Source organism: Solanum lycopersicum, chromosome 2 (genome assembly GCF_036512215.1).
Source record: "Solanum lycopersicum chromosome 2, SLM_r2.1".
NCBI lineage: Eukaryota > Viridiplantae > Streptophyta > Magnoliopsida > Solanales > Solanaceae > Solanum > Solanum lycopersicum.
The window spans coordinates 56,564,319-56,588,006 of record NC_090801.1 but is presented as its reverse complement, the minus strand read 5'-3'; the positions used below and the strand labels follow the sequence as shown (position 1 = coordinate 56,588,006).

Below are 23,688 nucleotides of genomic sequence, written 5' to 3'. Positions count from 1 at the left end.
GTCAATCTAGCAGTCAATAATACAGTACTTTTTTATTCGTGATATTTTTTTTTTGTTTTCTTTTGTTTAAAATCAAAGTTTTTTTTTTTTTTTTTTTGAGAAATTCATTATATAAGAATCAAACATTATTCATGGAGTCAAAAAAGTCTATAGTATATAGTAATCAAACATTTTCTTTAGTAATTTCGAATAAAACACGTATTTAGATACATTCTTAAATTCAGATGAATCGAACTTTAATAGAGATAATTATCGAAAAAGAAAAGGACTTTCGAGAACATTTTTTGGCGGTTAATTAACTGAAATTAATTATGGAACAGCAAGTTATGAAAGCAAGACCACTGGTTTTTCTTGCTCAGAATCCTTTTGCTCAAACCTCCATACATTCTCTGTCCACACTAAAAATCACATTTTTCCATCTTAAACCAACAACGTACGTCTCTGCAACAAGTTTTCACTTCAAATTTTCAAGAATCTTCTTTATGGGTAATGTATAATTGTGCTTTTAACTTTTCGTTTTTGATTACAGATGGAAGGAAGTGAAATTAAGGAGGAAAAAGAAGCAGGTATTGGTCAGAAGAAGAAAATATTTGTTGCTGGTGCAACTGGGAACACAGGGAAGAGGATTGTTGAGCAGCTTTTGGCTAAGGGTTTTGCTGTTAAAGCTGGGGTTCGTGATGTTGACAAGGCTAAATCTGTTTTACCCGAAGCAAACCCTTTTCTTCAAATTGTGAGTACTACTTTATTTTTCTTTAATTTGGGATTCTTGTTTGCTATAAATTGGTTAATAGCAAAGCTGAGGGGTTTTAGGGCTTTCAGAATCAAGTTGTCAATTTAATAATGTGGTTGTTGAATTAACTTTACTAATTATGGATAATCGAAATAGTATTAAGTTCTTATTATTACTATTAATTGAGAAATTTGACTTTGTTACATAAAGCATGAGTCTGAGCAATAATGATGAATTGTGTTGTTTGAACTCCTAAAAAATGTCAACAACTGAATGTCTGCTTCTCCAAAAGTAGTGTATTTTTGGACGAGAATGAAGAGTCCGCACAACTTAGCTATTGTAAAGTGAAATTCCAATTTATTAATGAGAATGGAGTTGTAATTTGAAATATTACGTGTTTTACAGTAAAATCTGCTTAATTTGTGTACATATGGAAGCTGAAAAACTTGGAGCTCAAATAATCCAATTTTTGATTTTGATTACGAGCCGGAAGCTCTTCTTAAGTTTTTCATAAGAAGCTATAAGTGGGGTGCTGTACTTTGGCGTCGTAGAGTTTTAAGTGCATGAGACTTTGGTATATTCAGTCCAACCAAATAAATATTACAACTTGCAAGTTTAGGTCACAAATTTTTGTTATTTTACCCCGTAAGATTTTTGTTTGGAACTTCCATTTCATTAGTAGGACAGCTTTCTCAAAACATTTTAGAGAATCTAGGAACAAGTGACTATTTATTACTCAGAGAGTCTCGCTTTCCAAACTAGAAAACTTCAAACTTTGTGTTTTTTGATATACATTCTTACCCGCCTATGCGTACTACATGTCTTGCCTTGTCATTTTTACTCAAGCTGTTCTGTAGTTAGTTTTGGAGATGAAATGAAAACTTTCTAACTTTATTATCAGATATTTCAGTTTTTGAATATAGCGATATCTTTAACCTTCTAACTTTGGCCCACAATAAGTCGAATTTCATTTTCAACATGGATAAGACTTGTACTACTTGAACACTGCAATGCTCCAAGTTTAGCTATTTGATATAGGCTAGAAAAAGCTGAATACATTCTTCTGCAAATGGGAAAAATAGATAGTGAAGGAAACATATACCTTCTCTGGAAAGGACCAACTTGTTTATGAATACTCCCGGTGGGAACTCCATATTGTTCTGATTGTTCTCAGGTGAAAACCGATGTGACAGAGGGATCAGCTAAACTAGCCGATGCCATTGGTGATGATTCCAATGCGGTAATATGTGCTACAGGTTTCCAGCCTTCGTGGAACTTGTTGACACCTTGGAAGGTTAGTCAACTTCAATCCACAAAATAGTAGTATTTACCAGATCCTTCACGCCTGATCTTGATGATCAGCAAAGTGAGATATTTTGTGATAGGCTTGATGGGAGTTTCCGTCTCATTTTATGCAATGCACGTCTTTTCAGTACTTAAAGTTTAGTCATATTAGCTTGTTTATCACACTTTGCTTGTTGGTTTACAACTGCAAGAACATGTTGGTGTATTCAATATGGAATCCATAGTCTTTTGGAGAGTCCTCATCATCTTAAAATGTTTCTCGATACGCAGGAAAAAACAGGAAAATGTAAAAGGAGTGACCAACGTTATAGGAATTGAAGTTCAATTTTTTCCGCTTAAAAGAACGTTCTAGTTACTGAATTGGCATTCAAGTATCATCTTGAAGATAATAGACTAATAGTTGTTATGGTGATGGTAGTATTTATTGTTTTGTTTGTTTGCTCCTTTAATTTTACTTCATTACACCTCCTCTTGACATCTTTTAGCCAAGCGCTAGGTAGTTGAGAGTAATTCAAACTCGAAAAGCTTTAATCTCAATTTTTACTGTTATGCATAACAGTCTACTGGCATCAAGAGATTTATCATCTTCATTTCGTTTGGTGAAAGAAAAAAAGAATATTAGCACGTGGAGTGAACGTTTTCTGGCATCAAGAGATTTATCTTCTTCATTTCGTCTGGCGAAAGAAAAAAAGTATATTTGCACGTGGAGTGAAATTTCGAAAGCCTCCTTCTATCTTCCTACTTTCCATTTATTGTTTTCCTTTTCTATTTCTTTGTTTACTTGTCTGCACATTTTAGAAGAACTCCCCGGACAACCAAAATATGAACACCATGAAACTTAATGTATTCCTTCCCCATACGTTAACTACTGTGGGTGTGAAATCGAGTTATTGTAAAAGTAAGTAGTCCGTTTCCAGTAGCTAAAAGTTGGTGCATTTGACAAACCAACCTTTGGAACTTCCTCTCTGGAGTTAAGTTGAGGCAGAGATTACTGTATCAGCTCTTTGACTCAACCCTCTTTAGCTTTCACTTGGGATCTAGAAGCGTCAGTTGTAGAAACTAATATGGTGCTGGGCAATTTTATTAAAAAGAAATGGTCCAAACGATACAATTCTGGAGCATTCAGCTTTCACTTCTCTGATTAACTAGGTTAAAATCAGGAAACGTATCCTATCATTGTTTTATTTTTTCAGGTTGATAATTTTGGCACAGTGAACCTTGTGGATGCATGCCAAAAACTTGGTATTGATAGGTTCATCCTTATAAGTTCAATTCTTGTCAATGGGGCTGCAATGGGTCAGTTGTTCAATCCAGTCTATATAATCCTTAATGTTATGGGACTCGTATTGGTAGCAAAGCTTCAAGCTGAGAGATACATTCGAAAATCTGGCATCAACTACACAATAATTCGGCCTGGTGGGCTAAAAAACGATCCTCCACAAGGGAATATAGTCATGCAACCAGAGGTAACATTATGTATGCTTACCCCTGTAGTGTTCCATTTCAATAATATTCCAGAAGTCCTTCTTTGCATCTAATGTTGCACACTCTCTCTTCCCTCAATTTAGGATACTCTTTTTCGAGGCTCAATATCTAGAGATCAGGTAGCTGAAGTTGCAGTCGAGGCATTGCTCCATCCAGAATCTCATTACAAAGTCGTGGAGATAGTGGCTAGTACCGATGCCCCTAAACGTTCATTCGAGGAACTCTTTGGTTCAATAGAACAACAGTGACTTGTAAGCATGCAACTTCTATTCCATCCCCTAAATTGTTACTTTGATATATACGATACTCAACATTTCTTGTGTAAATGATGATACTGTTGTGATCTGAACTTGGTTCTTGCGCTAAGTTCACAACACTAATCAAAAGAATTACAACTTATTTCCAGAATTTCCTTTTTCCAACAGTGAACATATTAATGTTTGGTTGCTATTTGGCTTGCCAGTAATTTTGAGTTATAGTATTGGCGTCTTGTTTAAGCATTTCTTAATTTATTTTTTCATGATGTTCACCAAATATTCGGTGTAATTCCATAAGTGGGGTCTGGAGAGGGTAATGTTTACGCACACTTCACCCTACCTTGGGAGGGTAGAGAGTGTTTCCAAAAGACCCTTAGCTCAAGTAAAACATATGAACACAGGTTTGAAAAGGAAATACAGTAGTGAATCACCAAACATCCACATATCAAAAATAAAATTGTCTTATAAGATGATGAAATCCCAACAAAGCAGAAAGTAACAAATTACAAAAATTGATTAGAAGAAGAAAGCAGCCAGAGAAGCAAAGGCAGCCATGAAAACAGGAATAAACAAAGTAATAGCAGCACTCTCCATTGAAGGTGCAGGGGCAGGTGATTCTTCTCCAGCACCCATTGCTCCTCCTACATTTCCGAAAGCGACAAGCATCATCATGTAAATGGTGAAAACAGCCCACTTCTTAATACCCTCCATTTTTTTCTTTTCAGTAAAATACAGAGAAGAAAAAGAGAACTCTTGAGAAATGGATTACTAGAATGATTAAACTGACTGTCTTTAAGTGTGTATTGAAAGGACCATTCACATGGCTTTTATAGGAAAAAGTTTATGGGAAGAAGCAATAATTCTCAAGCTATATTATTCGAGAATATTAAGAACAAAATATTTTTTTGGGAGTGATGGGTTGTCAAAATAATTTAACTAGTAATATTAGCTTTATAGATACAGCCTGGACTAAACAAACTAGATATTCCCCACTTGTTATTAGATAGTAAGTTTGTTAGTTTTTTATTGGTTAAGCTAATTAAAGCTTCAATGCCATGTGCTGATCACTTAAATTGTTTAGAGATGTATCAGTTCATCAACTTATCAAAATAATTTCTCTTAATTCCTGCGTTAGTGGTCCTATTATAAAAAAAAAAATTATTTTAACATAGCTCATCTTTTCATTGATATCAACAGCCACCATATGCCACATCTTACTGGTGTTTGAGTCAGATTACAAGGTAAACAATTGTGGACTAGTAATACGTGGTACCTTTTGCGATAAGTATTCTTAAAATCAGGACGAGACAAAATTCATGAAGCTTAATCGAAAAACAAGGAAGAATTACACACATTTCAAAAAAATGAAAATCAGTATCGAACATGTATGAGTTAATAGTATATAGTAAATTTTGATTACATTAATGTTGATTAAAAAAAGGATTGGAAAGTAAAGGTGACGTAAGAAGATACATCAGAAACCTTTTTAATTATACAAACAAAGGATTAAGGATAGAAAAACATAGATTAAAACACCTAATCCACCTAATAATGGAAAATGATAATCAGCTAATTGATGCTTTAACATGTGCTGGTTGCTTAACAAACCATTCTCAATGATTACATACACAAGCTGACAACTTACACAAATGTTTTTTTTTTGGATAAATTATGTAGTTAATTAAGATAACTCAATCCAAAATAATCAAATAAAATCTGTCACCAATTATTTATAGTAGCACTGCACATGTAGGAGCTTCATTTCTCTTAGAGCAAGTAAAAACTAGCCTGGAAAATAATAGTTCTTCAATTCTTTTTTTTGGTTACAGACTGGATTAACTAACATTGCCTTTAAAATATATTCTAAGTTTTTTTTTAAAAAAAATCTGTAATAAGATAGTTGGAAATGCAACTAAATTTTTTTCCCCTATAAAAGCCACTCCTCTTGTTAACTTTTTTAAAATACATTATTCACAAAGTCACCAGTCCTCATTGTTTGTTTTTCTCATTTTTGTTGAAGTTCTTGAAGAAAAAATGGAGTGTTCCAAGAAGTTTGTCATGGTTTTCACCATTTGCTTAATGGTTCTTTTAGCTTTTGGAAATGTTGGAGTTTTAGCTGCAGAAGCACCAGCACCTTCACCTTCTATGGAGAGTGCTGGAGTTACATTGTTTGTTCCTCTTCTAATGGCTGTCGTTGCTTCAATGGCTGCCGTCTTTTTCTAAAGTTTCTATTTTTTTGCTCCTTAAATTCTTGTTTCTTTTCCTGTAATCTTGAGATTATTTGTTGGGATCTTGATATCTAATAAGAATTTAATTTCATTCGGAGAGAACATGGTGTTTTTTTTACTGTTATCTATAGTTTTATACTACTAGTTCTGTACTATCATTTAGCAATTTAATTTTCTGTTATGTGATATACCGACTTCATGATTCATCACTAACTTCATTCACTTACCACACCCTTGTCCTCAGGTTCTGTGGATATATTAGAAGTAGTAGTACTTTGATTTTCATAAAAAGTAAAAGCATTACACATATAAAATTGAAAAGGTAATATTAGTCTTCAATAGGAAGACTTGGCCTTCATATACAATTAGTTGAATATAGTCGAATCAATGGATGTTTGAGTTCCTCAAGAAAGAGTCTTGTTGGTATGTAATTACCACAAGGCATAAATTCTATACTTCAGGTTTGTAGCAAATGAATTCTTAAAACAATTGAAACTTTGCGTAATCCAACGTAGTTGCTTTCAGTTTTCTAATATTTTCTCCCAACTTGACACATAAACAATTGAATGCCTGAAATTTAGTTACGCAAAAAAAAAGAAGAAACCAGCTGATAAAAATAGAGAGAAAGAAGATGCAATGATTACTGATCAAGTAAATTATCATCCTTTTTAGTGAATATGATCAAGTAAAGTATCATTGCAGCAATCTATCCCATAGTTATATAAGACATTATTTCAGAAATATTAGGAGACAAACAACAAGAACTAAGAAAAAAAGAGAAATAGAGAGGGAAAAAAAAAACAGAGATGGCTGAAGCAGCAGTTTCCTATGTTGCAGAGCGGCTTATAGATCTTCTCCAGAAAAAAATTGTTTTCTTGAAAAACGTCCAACAAGGAGTTGAAGGAATGCAAAATGAGCTTGTCAGTATGAAGTGTTTCCTGAAAGATGCAGATATGTAGCAAGAGGAAGATGAGGCCGCAACAATCCGCAATTGGGTATCTGAAATCAGAGCAGTTGCCTACCATGCTGAGGATGTCATTGAAATATTCATCCACAAGCTGAGTCCCAAACACTACAGTGTTTCTTCATCAAGTGTGTCTTATATCCTAAGAAATATACTGTCTTTACAAAGTAGGGAAGGAGATTGAATCGATTCAGACCAGAATTCTTGAAATATCCAACCGTCGTGAAAGATACGGCATCAGGCATATTCAAGGTCTCGGAGATGGGGAAGGGTCAAGCACAACACATAAGAAGCTGCGTGAACTAAGACGCTCCTCTCCCTTGGTTGCCAACAAGGATGTTGTTGGTCTAGAGAAGCATGTGAACTCTGTCGTGTCAATCCTTCTGAAGGAGGACAAACGGTTTTGTGTTGCTTCAATTGTTGGTATGGGGGGCGTCGGCAAGACGACTCTTGCCAAGGAAGTTTATAACCGAACTCAAATCAGAGACAAGTTTGACACTCGGGCATGGCTTTATGTGTCCCAAGATTATAAGCCCAAGAAGATCGTCAAGGAACTCATTTTACAACTGGCAAATCCAGAAGAAGATAAAGTGAAGATAGTGGAAACGATGGACAAATTGTCAGCGGACGGTTTGGATGGAATGCTCCAGAGGCGTTTGAAAGATACATGCTATCTCATTGTTCTTGATGACATCTGGACGACAGAAGCATGTGATCTCATTGTTAGGTCATTTCCTGACAACGATAAGTCAAGTAGATTGCTACTTACCAGCCGCCAGAAGGAGGTTGTTTTGCATGCAGATCCCCATGCCACACCCTACAAACTTGATGTATTGAGCAAAGAGGAGAGCTGGGAACTCTTTCTCAAGAAAGTATTTGCTGAGGATAGAGAGTGTCCACAGGACTTGGTGGACGTGGGAAAAGAGATTCTGGAAAAATGTGATGGGTTGCCACTGGCAATAACTGTCATAGGAGGTCTCTTGGCTGGGAAGAAGAAGCAAAGAAGTGAGTGGCAGAGAGTACACCGAGGCCTCGGTTCATACCTTGTCAAAACTCAAACTTATGGCGTATCAACAATTTTGGCGTTGAGTTATCAGGACTTACCTCCCCATAAAATCTTGCTTTCTCTACTTAGGCCTTCTCCAAAAAGGCAAAGATATCCTTGTGAAGCAACTCATGCACATATGGATTGCCCATGGTCTTATTCATCAAAAGGGAGAACAAACATTAGAGGACATTGTGGAGGATTATCTTGATGAGCTAATTGGCAGAAATATGCTTCAAGTAATCCTAGTTAGAGCAGATGACAGAGTTAAGAGTTGCCGGCTCCATGATCTCCTACGAGACTTTTGTATAATGAAGGCCAGGGAAGAAATGTTTCTGGAGGTAGATAATCCATCTATATCCCTCTCTGCATCTCGGCACCGTGTCCTTTACTCTCCAGTAAAGAGGTACGAATATTTTGGAAATTCAAAATCGTATATAAGGTCTCTTCTATCCTTTGATTCATCTTCTAAACTAGTTAACCTTGATTGTATTTGTACGGGTAGTTTCAAACTTCTCAGAGTGCTATACATAGACTCTCCTGGTTTAAAGGTGATCTCAGATAGTATTGGGAAACTATGTTCCTTGAAGTACTTAGGCATAGGATGGAAGACATGTATTAAGAAGTTTCCCCATTCAATAAGTCGTCTGCAAAACTTGGAAACGATAGATATGCCCATGTCTAGGTTTTATTCTGTGAAAGTTCCTAATGTCTTATGGAAGTTAGAGAATTTACGGCATATACTTGGTTACATAAATTCCCCCAGCCTATTGAAGATTGACCTACCTAACAATCTCCAAACTCTAGGCAGCATACCTGTTCATCACTGGATGCACCATCAAAACCTGACTAGAATGACTCATCTCCAAAAAGTTGGTTTACTCATTGGAAGTGCTGATAACCTAGACATGAATCAATTATGTAATTCACTTGCAGAGCTTAAGAGCCTTCAATCCTTGTGTTTGGAAGTAGAGGGTAGAAGGAGAATATTTTTGGTTTCTGGTTTATCTAAGTTGAGTCACGTTGTCAAGCTTAAGTTGAAGGGAGGCTTAGTATCAATGCCAGTTAATTCTTGCGTATTTCCACCTAAGCTTTGTCAGCTGACTTTGGTGAACTCAAATCTCCATCCAGATTCAATCCAAGTATTGGAGAAGTTAGCCAACTTGTCAGTTCTAAAACTAGTCAAAGCCTTTTATCATTATGATAGGTATCAAGAGTATAGGATAAGAATATCGGAGAATGGGTTTCGTGGACTCAAGTTTCTCAGGATGGATCAACTAGTGTTTATGAAAGCGATGCTTCTAGGAAAAGGTGCAATGGCAGGACTCGAATGCCTGCAGATCTTCAAATGCTACTCGTTGACGAGGCTCCCAGGAGAGTTGATATCATTGTCTAACCTTGAGAAGCTTGAGCTTCGAGGAATGCCTAAAGAATTTTTTGCTAGGCTTCGAGTTTCGGATTTGCAGAAACTGCTACACATTCCCAACGTTGTGGTTGGACATCCCAGCACAGATTATGAAGAATGGATCCAAGAACAGGAGTGTAGCAATATGGCTGCAAGTACAACGGGAACATGGGCCAAGAGAAAATTTTCCTTGAATCTTTAAAAAAACATTTGCCTGAGGGAGTTTTTTAATTCAAAAAATATTTTTTTTTCTTTTTCTTTTCGTAATCTTGATTTTTATTAGTCAAAAATTTAATAGACAACAAATTTATTTTCTTCTTTTTCCCTGTTTATGTCATTTTGGTTGATTTCTTAGCATAATTTAAAGAAGGATAAGTATAATGTTAGTCTGGAACAAGTTCATTTCTTTTTTGGTTTGGTACAGACTGGATTGACTAACATTATCCAATATATTACTTTAGCCAATTGCTACCCCTCTTCTAACATTTTGTTTGAATGGTTATAACGTATAGTTTCGTAACGTTCAACTATATTGTACTGTATTGTTTTAACGAAAATAATGTATAGTTCTCCATCGTTACATAATGTCACACATTGATAAATCTACAAGAAAAGTAGGGTATAGGGTAGGGTGAAGGATATATAGAATTATTAAGTGAAGGGATAAAATGAAAAGAAAAAATTAAGATAACGATACGATCATACCAACTCAGTCGTTTCACAAAATGGGTCCTTTTGTTGTTAACTAAGAATGGGGATATAAATGATACGATACAATAAAATCTAAGTAACAACCAAAACAGACTTTGTATGTGAACTAACGACGCGATACGATACAATACAAAATAACAGGTAACAACCATCCAAATATGGTGTTAGTGTTTCTATTTTCTGTGATAAGATAGTTGGATAATCAACTTAATTTAAGTTTCCCTATGAAAGTCACTTAAAGAAGAAGAGAAGACCTCCCATGGAGGATGATGGAGTTATTTTTCTTTGGTTCCTATTCCAGTGGCTGTCATTGCTTCAATGTCTGCCATCTTTTTCTAAAGTTTCTGTTTCTTTGCCCCTTCTTTATGTTGGTATTTGGAAAACTTAAGAGAAAACACTAAGGTTCAGCAGAAGCTTTTTCATACATTTCAGATTACAAAAGGCATGTACATTCACCTAGGAAGGTTAACTAAATCCCCTTGCGCGAAAACTTTTTCCACACTAAATAGAAAAAAGGTAACGATAAAAATATGACACTTGGGTCTGACTCAATGTGGAAAGCTAGTTCGTAGAAGGAGGATTGCCACATTTGCTCATAAATTTTACTATGCATTATGATGCATATTGTTGATTTTTTATTATGCTAATTGTATCTCAACATCTTCAACTATTACCTTGCATGCGGCAAAGTACTCATTGTCTCCTTTTTCCGATGCATATGCATCTTTCATCATTTAACAATTGAATTTTCTGTTATATGAAGATGTCAACCTCATGATTCTCCACTCACTTTATCTACTTACTTGACATATGAAGATATATTAGAAAAAGTAGTTTAACTTTCATAAAAAGTAAAGCATTACACATATAAAATTGAAAAGGTGACATTAATCTTAAACTGGAAGACTTGGCCTCCAATCTCCATATATAATTACCACAAGGCATAAATCCTGTACTTGAGGTTTGTAGCAAGTGATGTCGTAAAACAACTGAACTTTGCGTAATCCATTGTAGTTGATTTCATTTTTCTAATATTTTCCCAAACTCGACACATAAACAATTGAATGTCTGAACTTCATCTATTTCATCCAAAATTTGGGCTCACACAAGTTCAGCTCTAAGGTTTGAACTGTAGAACACGAAAACAAAGAAACAGTAGAGAAAAAGAAGGTAAAGTTTCATCCTTCTTTAAGAAAGATGATGAAGTAAAGTATCATCCAATGATGATCAAGTAAAGTATCATTGCAGCAATCTATCCCATAGAATGACATAGTTATATAAGACACTAATTCAGAAATTTAAGCAGACAAGCAACAAGAAATAAGAAAAAAAAAACAGAGATGGCTGAAGCAGCAGTTTCCTATGTTGCAGAGCGGCTTCTAGATCTTTCCAGAGAAAAATTGTTTTCCTGAAAAACGTCCAACAAGGAATTGAAGGAGTGTGAAACGAGCTTGTGCGCATGAAGTGTTTCCTGAAAGATGCAGATATATTAAGCAAGAGGAAGATGAAGCCGCAACAATCCGCTATTGGGTATCTGAAATCAGAGCAGTTGCCTACCATGCTGAGGATGTCATTGAAATATTCATCCAACAAGTTGAGTCCCAAAAACGTCAAAGTTTCTTCATCAAGTGTATCTTCTATCCTAAGAAACTATACGGTCTTTACAAAGTAGGGAAAGAGATTGAATCAATTCAGACCAGAATACTTGAAATATCCAACAGTCTTGAAAGATATGGCATCAGGCATATTCAAGGTCTCAGAGATGGGGAAGGTTCAAGCACAACACGTGAGAAGATGCGTGAACGAAGACTCTCCTCGCCCTTGATTGCCGATAAAGATACTGTTGGTCTAGAGAAGCATGTGAATTCTGTCGTGTCAATCTTCTGAAGGAGGACAAACGGCTTCGTGTTGCTTCAATTGTTGGTATGGGGGGCGTCGGCAAGACGACTCTCGCGAAGGAAGTTTATAACCAAACTCAAATCAGAGAAAAGTTTGACATTCGGGCATGGCTTTATGTATCCCAAGATTATAAGCCCATGAAGATCATCAAGGAACTCATTTTACAACTGGCAAGTCCAGAAGAAGATAAAGTGAAGATAGTCGATACGATGGACAAATTGTCACAGGCTGGTTTGGAGGAAATGCTCCAGAGGCGTTTGAAAGATACATGCTATCTCATTGTTCTTGATGACATCTGGACACAGAAGCATGGGATCTCATTGTTAGATCATTTCCTGACAACAATAAGTCAAGTAGATTGCTACTTACCAGCCGCAGTAAGGAGGTTGCCTTGCATGCAGATGCTCATACTACACTTTACGAACATAAAGTATTTGAGTAAAGAGGAGAGCTGGGAACTCTTTCTCAAGATAGAAAATGCCGAGGATAGAGAGTTTCCACATGACTTGGTGGGCGTGGGGAAAGAGATTCTGGAAAAATGTGACGGTTTGCCACTGGCAATCACTGTCATTGGAGGCCTCTTGGCTGGTAAGAGAGTACAACGAAACCTCGATTTACACCTCGTTGGAAGTCAAAGTTATGGTGTATCAGCAATTTTGGCATTGAGTTATAAAGACTTACCTCCCCATTTAAAATCTTGCTTTCTTTACTTAGGCCTTCTCCAAAAAGGCAAAGACATCCCTGTGAGGCAACTCGTGCACATATGGATTGCCCATGGTCTTATTCATCAAAATGGAGAACAAAAGTTAGAGGACATCGTGGAGGATTATCTAGATGATCTCATTGGCAGAAATATGTTATAAGTAATCCAAGTTAGAGCAGATGACAGAGTCAAAAGTTGCCGGCTCCATGATCTCCTACGAGACTTTTATATAATGCAGGCCAAGGAAGAAATGTTTCTCGAGGTAGATAATCCATCTATATCCCTCTCTGAATCTTGGCACCGTGTCCTTTATACTCCACTCGAGAGGTACGAATATTTGGGAAATTCAAAATCGTATATAAGATCCCTTCTATGCTTTGATTCATCTGCTAAACTAGTTAACCTAAAGTGTATTTGTACAAGTAGTTTCAAACTTCTCAAAGTGCTATACATAGACTCTCCTGGTTTAAATGTGATCTCAGATAGTATTGGGAAACTATGTTCCTTGAAGTACTTAGGCATAGGATGGAAGACATGTATTAAGAAGTTTCCCCATTCGATAAGTCGTCTGCAAAACTTGGAAACAATAGATATGCCCATGTCTAGGTTTTATTCTGTGAAAGTTCCTAATGTCTTATGGAAGTTAGAGAACTTACGGCATATACTTGGTTACATAAATTCCCCCAGCCTATTGAAGATTGACCTACCTAACAATCTCCAAACTCTAGGCAGCATACCTGTTCATCACTGGATGCACCATAAAAACCTGACTAGAATGACTCAGCTCCAAAAAGTTGGTTTTCTCATTGGAAGTGCTGATAACCTAGACATGAATCAATTATGTAATTCACTTGCAGAGCTTAAGAGCCTTCAATCCTTGTGTTTGGAAGTAGAGGGTAGCAGGAAAATATATTTGGTTGCTGGTTTATCTAAGTTGAGTCATGTTGTCAAGCTTAAGTTGAAGGGAGGCTTAGCATCAATACCAGTTAATTTTTGCGTATTTCCACCTAAGCTTTGTCAGCTAACTTTGGTGAACACCAATCTCCATCCAGAGTCAATTCAAGTGTTGGAGAAGTTAACCAACTTGTCAGTTCTAAAACTAGTTAAAGCTTTTGACCGATATGATCAGCAAGATGACAGTATAACAATATCAGAGAATGGGTTTCGTGGACTCAGGTTTTTCAGGATGGATCAACTAATGTCTATACAAGAGATGAAGCTAGGGAAAGGTGCAATGGCAGGACTCAAATACCTGCAAATCTTCAAATGCTACTCGTTGAGTAGGCTCCCTGAAGAGTTGATATCATTGAGTAACCTTGAGAAGCTGGAAATTTGAGAAATGCCTGAAGCACTTCAAGTTTCAGATTGGCACAAACTCCAACACATTCCCAACATTTCGGTTGGACATCCCAGTAAAGATTATGAAGAATGGATGGCAAAACTGGAGCGTGAAAGTATCATTAGCAACATCAGGTCAAATGCACAGGTAATAAGAGCAGCATATTTGTTCAAGCGACTGGCAGGATTGAGCACAGATGACAATGCAGATTGATTCTGTCTTCACTTTTTTTTGGAACTTTTCCTCAAGTGTTTTCTACTAAGCAAGAGGAAAATGTAACTACTACCAGTTAAGAAACATGCATTTAAAAGAAACATTTTTCTTTTTTACAAGTATATTCTTAGTCCATAGAATGGCAAGGGTCATATCTAATTCCACTTCTCATTTTTGCACTAATTCTGAGTATCTTTGGACTTTTGGATTGATCTTCTTCTTAAAATTCAATCTTTACTGCTTTGAAAATATTTCCCCACTAAAAATGTTTCATGGCAAAATAGTTTTTTTTTAAAAAAAAAATGACTTCTCAAGCTAAGGAGCAAAAGTCATTTTCTTTCACAAAATTTTCAAACTTCCGTTCAATTTGATAAGTACTCATTCATTTTCTATTTGAAATTTTGAATGTAAGTAATATGAAGTCGTCTTTGCTAAGAACCCTTTCAACCCTAATGAGGAACCCTCTGTCCATGTGGATATCAAGCAGCAGGTTAAAAACTAAAAAGAAGAAATAAAAAAATTCTGAGTTTAAATTTTATGATTTCAAGATTTAGGAATTGATGACAGAGACGGCTTATTTGATCAAAATCTTTGTAAAAAGCAAAATAGCTTTTAAAAAAAAGGAGGGCACTACAATTGTACAATTACTCACTTTAATTTGGTAGAGAGCTTAAGCCCAAGTATCGAGCTATTCGGAATTCTGGTAGAAATGGCTGCGCCGGCGATTGCTACGGTGGCTGGCACCAAAATCTTTTCTTAAAGTTGAAACCCTTACTTTGTCAGTTCTCACTTCTCAGTTTTGTTTGGGCAATTGGGCTTATCAGCTGCAGCTGGATTCGTAGCAGCGATTAGGTTTAGTAGCTGCAGACCGAGTCGATCGAAGCTTGTAGAAGCTCTTAGTTTACCAGAAGCAACAAACTTCTTCAATTGGTTAAGCAACTGTTTTTTGAAATTTGGTGAAAAATTTATCTGTTCATCTCTAATGAAATAAGTAGCGGAAAACTTGAAAAGAAGGCTATTTGTATCTCTTCTCCTTCTTCATTTTTAGTTTATCTGCTGTATCGGGTTTTCTGAAGAGAAAGGAAAAATGCAAAAGAATGATGAATCGAACGTATAGAAATGTAGTGAACTGGCTTAGCCCAATCCCTAAATTCCGTCCCCTGAAATCATCCATTGAATCGCTCTGTAATGCCAAAAGGCTTACGGAAGCTCTAAGGCTTGCTTTTGACAACCCTATCGAAGCAGACTATACTATTTACTCAAATATAATTCAGCTTTGCATTGACCTGAAGGCTCATAAGCAGGGTCGTTTGGTTCACTCCCATATTATAACTACTGGGTTTCCTTCAAATGTTCATTTGGGAACCAAGTTGATCATTTTCTACACAATGTCTTGTGACATGGTGTCCGCCCGCAAGATGTTTGATAAATTGCCTGAAAGGAATGTGGTTTCATGGACTGCACTCTTATCTGGGTACTCTCAGAATGGGGATTCACAAGAAGCCCTTAATGTGTTTGTTGCTATGCATAGGGAAGGGGTGAGGGCAAATCAGTTTACTTATGGAAGTGTTTTGAGGGCATGCACGAGTATGTCATGTATATATTTAGGAAAACAAATACAAGGGTGCATTCAGAAGAGTAGGTTTGTGGATAATTTATATGTACAGAGTGCGTTGGTTGATTTTAATTCCAAGTGCGGCGAAATGGAGGATGCTTTTTGTGTTTTTGAGTTAATGGCAGAGAGAGATTTGGTTTCTTGGAATGTCATGATTTCTGGATATGCTTTTCGAGGTTATAACATTGATGCATTTCTGCTGTTCCGTTGGATGTTCAGACAAGGTATACTTCCCGATTGCTTCACATTGGGAAGTGTTCTCAAAGCATCTGTAGGAGGTGGCAACTGTGGTGGACTAGCGAAAATCAGTATGATACATGGATGTATCATTCGACTTGGTTATGGGTCGTATAGTATTATTAGTGGGGCGTTAGTTGATGCCTATGTGAAATGTGGAAACCTGGCCAATGCAAGTTATATATACAAGAAGATGCAGAACAAGGATAGGATTTCCTGCACTGCGCTAATTACTGGATACGCACGTGAAGGTAAAAATATAAATGAGTGCCTAGAACTGTTTTGTCAATTACATCGGAATCATAGGGAAATTGATAGCATAATTTTGTGCTCTATGATCAACATATGTGCCAATACAGCGTCACTGTCTTTGGGGAGACAACTACATGCTATTGCGATCAAATATCAAAGCACTCTTGATGTGGCAATGAGTAATGTTTTGGTTGATATGTATGCAAAAACAGGAGAAATTGAAGATGCCAACAATGTTTTTCAGCACATGACGAAGAAAAATGTAATATCATGGACGTCAATGATCTCCGCATATGGTGTGCATGGTCGAGGAGTTGATGCAGTTTCATATTTTAAGAAGATGGAGCGCGAAGGCTTTGAGCCAAATGATATAACATTCTTGTCTCTCCTGTTTGCTTGTAGCCATAATGGATTGACTGCTGAAGGATGGGAATGTTTTAGTGAGATGGTTAGAAAATATAAAATTGTTCCAAGAGATGAGCATTACTCTTGCCTAGTGGACATTTTCGCACGCAGCGGCTGTTTGAATGAATCATATGATTTGATTTGCAGGATGAATATAAAACCTAGTGCCTCTCTTTGGGGTTCAGTTCTTGGGGCATGTAGCATATATAGCAATATGGACCTTGGGAAGGTAGCAGCCAGGCATTTGTGCAATATCGAACCTACAAATGCAGTTGGCTATGTGGTTCTAGCAAGTATGTATTCTGCAGCTGGCCTATGGGATAGCGCTTGGAAGGAACGGGATGTGGTTCAAACTAGAAGGTTACCAAAAGATCCTGGTTACAGCCTTTTTCATTCTGGCAATGATATGGTAGCACTTCTACCTACTGGCTGATACATGAAAATGATCCAGATCTTCCTTGTAATGTTTCATACTACCTGGATTTGTCGAAAGTAAGTTTTGGTAGTGATAGTTTCAGCGTGCAGATATTCGTTCTTACCCACTTAATCACTTATACTTCTTACATGTCTTGCCTGGTCATGTTTTACTCAAACTGACAAATCTGTGATTTAGCTTTGGAGGTAAATGAAAACCTTGTACCTTTTCTATATGAAATTTCAGTTTTTGATATAGCTACATCTTAAAACTTCTAAGTTCAGCCTACTTTAAGTCTAAAGTTATTGTAGTAGATACCTTGTGGAATTAGCTGAGGTGTGCGCAAACTGGCCTGACATCACGGTTATAAAAAAAATTAGAGTCTAAATTTCATCCTCAACATTTATAGGACTTGGTGCTACTTGAACACTGCATCAGTCCCCGTTAAGCTATTTTAATATAGGCCTAAAAAAGCTAAAATATGTCTTCTACAATATTGTTCCTCATTTTTTCAGGTGAAAGCCGATTTGACAGAGGAATCTGCTAAACTAGCCGACGCCATTGGTGATGATTCTGATGTAGCAATATGTACTACAGGTTTCTATCAAAACATTCTGGAGGTAATCCCTGAAAAAAGTTGAACCTCTGAATAACAAAAATCTCCCGGTTGTGAATTTTCTTATTCTTTGATATTTTGTTCCGTTTCTTTGATATCTCTGTTTTCTTTTTCTCTTTCATGTGTGTGTTTTTTTTTTGTTTTATATTTGGAGTAAAGAGCACTTAGTTGCAATGTTTCTTGAGAGTGAAATGTTCTCCACACTTGTTTATTTCAGCTATAAAGTTAAAAAACATAAAACAGTTGACTATAATGAACCCAATATCTCTAAAAGAATATCACTTGTTCAGTACTTAAACTTTGTGCAACAAGTAACCATGTCAATTTGTATCTTTCAATCTGATAGCATTACATCTTTACAGAGAAGCCAACCTATTATTGTACCAAAGCTGGAGAAAGTGGCTTCAAATGAGGGGTTTTGATGTGAAGCAAAAAGATGAACCATGGCAATCCAGAGTATAAAGAAAGGAGAAAAGGGCAGCTAGCAATTGATTCGGAGATTTTTCAAGATTATACCTTTTCATGTGATGGAAATGGAAGTGAACCAAAAAAAAAATAATCTGGGGACACAGTATAAACTTAGAAAAACTTTCTTTATTTCTAAATTTTGTGTCGTCACATATAAATTGGAACCGAGGGAATAATATTAATGTGCTTAGAACATAGCTAAGAAAGATCAAAGATTAACAATGGTACTTGTTCAAAGTATATAAACAGATGTACAATTATCAGTTAATTCAGCACGCAGTTTTCATATACAATCAGTTATGTCTTTTAAAATGAATCTTAAACTGTCTTTTGAATTTTCAAGAATATAATTGAACCCGCCCTGCATAAACTTAAACATGTACTACTTCACATAATCAACCATGGTTGAACCCGCCCTACATAAACTTAAACATGTACTCAACCATGCATCCCACGCGATAGTAAGTGTGTAATTAAAGATAACGATTCGGAGAAAAAGGAATAGAAGAAAATAAAATGCTCTTGTTGAGAGTCGAACTCAAGACCTCCCGCTTACTAAACGGATGCTCTAACCAACTGAGCTACAAGAGCTAGGCAAAATAAATTTTGAACTCTCTAATAAAATATTTAGTTAAACATTTTTGAGAAACAAAAACATGTTTTACGAAAAAATTTAAATCACTAGACGGATTAATAATAGTGCTATTTAACTTTCAATCTCATACCACAAATCCACCCTCAAATTTTGTCTTGTTAGACAGTGAGACGGAGCTAGAGTGTCAGTTACGGATTCAATCGAACTTCAGTTCAAACTTTAACAAATTTTACCTTATAAAATTATTAATCAAGTACGTTCATTTTATTAATTTAAAAAGATTAAAATCCAAAATTCATATTAACTTCACATCTTTTCATTTTCTAGCTAATGTTTCGTTTCTTAGTGAAGAGGATCTTAATAATTTTATAGAAAGTATATAAGATAGGAAGTAAGTAGAAGTCTTTAATTATTTAGCTTTTGTTTCGATACTTTTGTTTTTGTTAAAATTTGAGACCAAATATATAATAGGGACAATAACGTCATATACGATGTATCATTAATAACTTTTTATTATTATTTGTTTTAAAAAAATTGTGTTATTTAAAATACTTGATTTGAAATAAACGAATATATCTTTTATTTTCAAATATTACATTTTAAAACGCATTTATTACTCACATCGAACCAATAAATACACCACTCATTTTATGTTTTAACTATAATACTAAGAAATATATTGTTAATATTTAGTTATCTTCGTTTTTGCTTCAACTTCTAATTAAGATACTTACGTAAATGGACAATTCGTAATTTATATTAGTTACCAATTATTCCTTGGAATTATCTATTACGTAGTGTCTCTTTAAAGGTAAGAAATATAATAATATTTAAAATATAATAATATTTTAAAAAGGCTTACGGTTAGTGTTTTAATTTGTATATTTGAGTAGGTGGTATTTTTTATTCGGTGTGATTTTGTTATATTTTTATTTATAGCAACAAATTTAATTAAATGGGTGTGGTGAAATCATATACAGTTGAATTGGTCATTTTTTATAATGAGAATTATTGTTCTTGCTAATCATATTCATCTTTCTTTCTTTTGATAATACGTTAAAATGATCAACTTTGTTGAAGATGTTAAATTAAATTTAATATATTTATAGTGGAATAATTATTTTTTATACACACACCATAATTTTTTTGATAAAAGTTAAGTTGCCACCTATCAATTAGTCTACGTAGTTCCACTAATTGCAACAATATGATGACATATTCTAGATAATAAACATAGTTTTATAAAATAATTTTTGTAAAAGTTGCTTAGAGAATTTTAATTACATTTTCATCCGTTGAATATAAAACAATTCGTTGAGATAAATATTGATTACGAAAATTGAAATTATATTTTTATTCTTGTTTTTATTGGTCAACGAAGTGAGAAGGCCAATCCAACTACACATTAACATAAGTACTAGCAATACTCCAATGTAATTAAACCAAAGAAAATTACAAAATATTTTTGTGAACTCCATTTAATTTGCAGTTCTCGTGTGTCAAGTAAAGTTATTTACTGTAATTAAATATGTGTTTTGTTGATTCTTTACTATTTTTTCCCAGTAAACCTTACATGGTAATCAAGAAAAAATCACACATTTAACTAATAAATAATCAGAATTGTTCGGGAAAAAAATAGCCTACATTGTACTTTCTTTCTCTCATTTTACGTGACACCCTCTAATTTAATACAAAATTTTGAAACATATGGTATAAAATAATTATTGGATATTTATGTGGTTGAGAATCATTTCACTATTATGAAATTTTAAAGTTATTTCCTTTGTTTACAAAATTTTGTACACTGTTATTTGTACAATTTTTAAGAAATTATAAACAGAAGGGTAATTTTACTATATCACCTTTTGAATATAATAAATATAATATTTTAAAAAATGTAATAGAGAAACAACTATATTAAAAGATAAGTATAAATTAAGAATTAAATATAAAATTATTCATTGATTTCATAAAGTGTACAAGTATTGTTGAACATTCCAAAATAGTATAGTGCACAACTATCATTGAACAGAGTGGATAAATTATTTCTAATTGTAGTAATCCGGCATTCTTTATAGGACGGATTCAAAATGATAGGATGATCCATAAAATAGAACAAAAATAGTTATATAAGGTGGGAACAAAAATTAATTAATCGCAGGTCTCATTTTATTTAACACACTTTTCTTTTTAGTGTTTTTTTTTTTAAATTACTCTCTTCGTTCTATTTTATGTGACAATATTTGTCCGGATATGAAATTTAAAGAAAATGAAGATTTAAAAATGTTTATCAAATTGTCTTTTCTCTCATCATAAATGTGTTAGGTACTATCTTTAAAATTAAGTGGGATCAATAAGGGTAAAAAAATAATTGTACCTTTAACTACTTACCATATAAAAAAATGTGACATTCTTTTTGAAAACTGACAAAAAAAATTGTGTCGCGTAAAACGAAACGAAAGAAGTATCATTTTAAATTAATTGAACTCTAAAATTTCCAAATTTTATGATATGATTTTACTGAATTGTTTTAGACAGTGAAACACGTGATGAAGAAGATCTCACATACTCACCATATTACCGCCGCACGCCGTACACTTGGAATACAATTCAAAAATGACAATGGAAATTACAGTTCTATCCCTATTTAGATTTGTTCAGCGTAACACAGAGTCTACATTTATATATATATATAAAAAAAAATAATAATAAACATTGCCACACATGCCAAGGCTACGGGTACACTGAAGCAAATTAAAGCTAGTATATGTACTCACCTAGACTAGGACATTACAAACATAAAACCAAAATAATCTAACATACCCTAAAAAGTCCCTATTACAAAGTAACAATAATCTACGATAATATAATAACACAAAACACGTTACAGCTAGAAATTGTTGTTGTTGATAATTTTACATTAAAGATTTGAGTGACCTAGCTTTAATGGGCTTACGGGTTCTTTTGATCTTCAGCTTATTGTTTCCAACTCTTTCATCATCATTATCGTCGTACTCGTCATCCTCATCGTCCTCATAATCAAAGACTTCATCATCTATTTGAGAAGATGAAGATTGTGCAGACTTCCCAGTCGAAGATGAACCTCTTTTTTTGCCCCATAAAGGACCAAAACCCGAATAATAGTAAAATTCAGAACTCGACGATTTCTTAGAACGATGTGGGCGGCCGCGAGAACTCTGAGTAGTCTCACCTGCCGCCACAGCCACAGCCACAGCAGCAGTACTAGTAGCCGTAGTAGTAGAATGAACTGATTCGTTGTTGCTACTACTGTATTGCTTCTGAGCGAAATGGTGCTCACATAAATTATGCCCTATTTTCGATTCTCTACTGCATTGCCATCCCTTTCCATCATTCTTCACGCACATTGTTGTAATATTATCATTTCCATCTTTCTCCAAATTGCCGGAATCAGCAGGAACATCAGCGACGATATTATCAATATCTTTCCTCTCATTATCACTCACCTCCATCTTCATCGACGTGATGCTACTAGAAAAAAAAAAACAATGCTAACTCAATGAAATTTTGAATCGATACACCCAACTATTACGCCAAAATTTTGAATCGAAGTTGTAATTATCGTTTTCTGAAGATACTGGTAGCTAGCTAGTAAAAACAAATTGGTGTAAAAGTTACCTCAGTTCAGAATCATAAAAGGTCCCATTTACAGCGCAACTATCATATCCATCCAACTGCGCGCGCAGCAAAGCAAATCAGAAATAAATTAAACAAAAAAAAAACTTTATTTCTCAAAAGAATACAAGCCGTGCGTTGGGAAATAGGGCGAAACAGTGAAATAAATTGAATAAACAAAGCTAAATACACAACAGAAATGGTGAGATTGAGATTGTTTCCATTAACCCTAGCGATGATTTAAAAAAACCCTAAAAAACCACAACCGAAGCGACATTGAAGAAACGAAATCAAATGACCGTTATTCAATAGATCTGGAGAGAAAAAAGAGATTTATTAAACTAACCTTGTAAGAATAAGAAGACGGTACCGGTGCCGGAGGAGAAGGAAGTGTGTGGTGGTTAATAATATTATCGTTTTGTAAATCTTCAGCAGGGAATGTGATTACATCCCATGGAGACTGATTGAGCTGACAAACGTGAGGCTGTAAAACGACACCGTGTTGTTGGAGAAATATGGAAGGAGCATAGTGGAGCGGTGAAATTTTGGCATGCTTCCTTATTCTCATGGCTGAAAAAACTCAGAAGTGTATTTTTTTTTTGAGGGGTAAACACGACGGAAACAGATCCAAATGGGTCTTATATGTGTCTCTTTTTTCTTTGTTAATTACGATTTACGAGGGCCCAATCAGCATTATATGTTATATATTGACATTTTTACCCTTATTTTGTGTTGGTCCAAAAATTGAGTTAATATCTCAGATGTTCACTCAACTATGCACTCTTCTCTCTGAAAGTCGCTCAACTTTCAATTTTCACTCAAAAGTCACTCAACTCAACTATGCACCTCTTTCTCAAAAAGTCACTCAACTTTGAATTTTAACTCAAAAGTCACTCAACTATCCACCCTTTCCTCAAAAAGTCACTCAATCTATTAAATTTTTTTTAATTAAAAATTGTTGATATTAATTATTTATATAACAAACCAAAAATTTTAAAAAATAAATTAAACCATTTAGTGATCCACCCACTTAACCCGACCTATTAAAAAATATGATGACCCATTCATATTTTTTACTGGGTCGGATTAGGTGGGTGGATCACTAAATGGTTTAAATGGAATTTTTATTTTTTTAAAATTTTGGTTT

At 34.9% G+C, this 23,688-nt stretch overlaps 4 protein-coding genes, 1 long non-coding RNA gene and 1 other non-coding gene across 9 annotated transcripts; 3 read left to right on the top strand and 3 right to left on the bottom strand.

Annotated features, from left to right (window-relative positions):
- The first annotated feature begins 251 nt into the window (after positions 1–251).
- LOC101268832 (uncharacterized protein At2g34460, chloroplastic) lies at positions 252–18,583 on the top strand. 3 transcript variants are annotated; one of them, XR_011215024.1, is made up of 7 exons: positions 252–433; positions 530–730; positions 1,905–2,024; positions 3,229–3,501; positions 3,604–3,771; positions 17,724–17,828; positions 18,187–18,583. XR_011215024.1 is itself a non-coding variant. In XM_010318623.4 (6 exons), the coding sequence occupies exons 2-5, from the start codon at positions 530–532 to the stop codon at positions 3,766–3,768; spliced, it is 759 nt and encodes a 252-aa protein (XP_010316925.1). In that variant the 5' UTR covers positions 252–433; the 3' UTR covers positions 3,769–3,771; positions 5,798–6,191. The 3 variants fall into 3 exon arrangements, 2 of the variants coding, with proteins under 2 accessions (XP_010316925.1, XP_069150556.1); XM_010318623.4 differs by lacking the exons at positions 17,724–17,828; positions 18,187–18,583 and adding an exon at positions 5,798–6,191; XM_069294455.1 differs by lacking the exons at positions 17,724–17,828; positions 18,187–18,583 and having other exon boundaries at positions 3,604–3,928.
- LOC101260401 (disease resistance protein RPP13-like) lies at positions 6,812–9,621 on the top strand. The gene is made up of 3 exons (XM_004233822.1): positions 6,812–6,929; positions 7,141–7,974; positions 8,105–9,621. The coding sequence occupies exons 1-3, from the start codon at positions 6,812–6,814 to the stop codon at positions 9,619–9,621; spliced, it is 2,469 nt and encodes an 822-aa protein (XP_004233870.1).
- Positions 11,298–12,236, bottom strand: LOC138342217 (uncharacterized). Its single transcript, XR_011215025.1, has 2 exons — positions 11,688–12,236; positions 11,298–11,601 (listed from the first exon to the last, which is right to left on the bottom strand). It is a non-coding gene; the product is annotated as an uncharacterized lncRNA (long non-coding RNA).
- On the top strand, positions 14,615–18,583 carry LOC101243856 (pentatricopeptide repeat-containing protein). The gene is made up of 3 exons (XM_004233061.5): positions 14,615–17,285; positions 17,724–17,828; positions 18,187–18,583. Exon 1 carries the CDS (start codon positions 15,382–15,384, stop codon positions 17,224–17,226), a length of 1,845 nt encoding a protein of 614 aa, XP_004233109.1. The 5' UTR covers positions 14,615–15,381; the 3' UTR covers positions 17,227–17,285; positions 17,724–17,828; positions 18,187–18,583.
- Positions 18,584–18,809: 226 nt separating this feature from the next.
- On the bottom strand, positions 18,810–18,883 carry TRNAT-AGU (transfer RNA threonine (anticodon AGU)). Its single transcript has one exon. It is a non-coding gene; the product is annotated as a tRNA-Thr (tRNA).
- A 2,656-nt stretch (positions 18,884–21,539) lies between these two features.
- LOC104645889 (uncharacterized) lies at positions 21,540–23,164 on the bottom strand. Of its 2 annotated transcripts, none has more exons than XM_010318624.4 (3): positions 22,888–23,164; positions 22,545–22,600; positions 21,540–22,397 (listed from the first exon to the last, which is right to left on the bottom strand). In XM_010318624.4, the coding sequence occupies exons 1-3, from the start codon at positions 23,107–23,109 to the stop codon at positions 21,803–21,805; spliced, it is 873 nt and encodes a 290-aa protein (XP_010316926.1). In that variant the 5' UTR covers positions 23,110–23,164; the 3' UTR covers positions 21,540–21,802. The 2 variants fall into 2 exon arrangements, with proteins under 2 accessions (XP_010316926.1, XP_010316927.1); XM_010318625.4 differs by having other exon boundaries at positions 21,540–22,394.
- Positions 23,165–23,688: the final 524 nt, after the last annotated feature.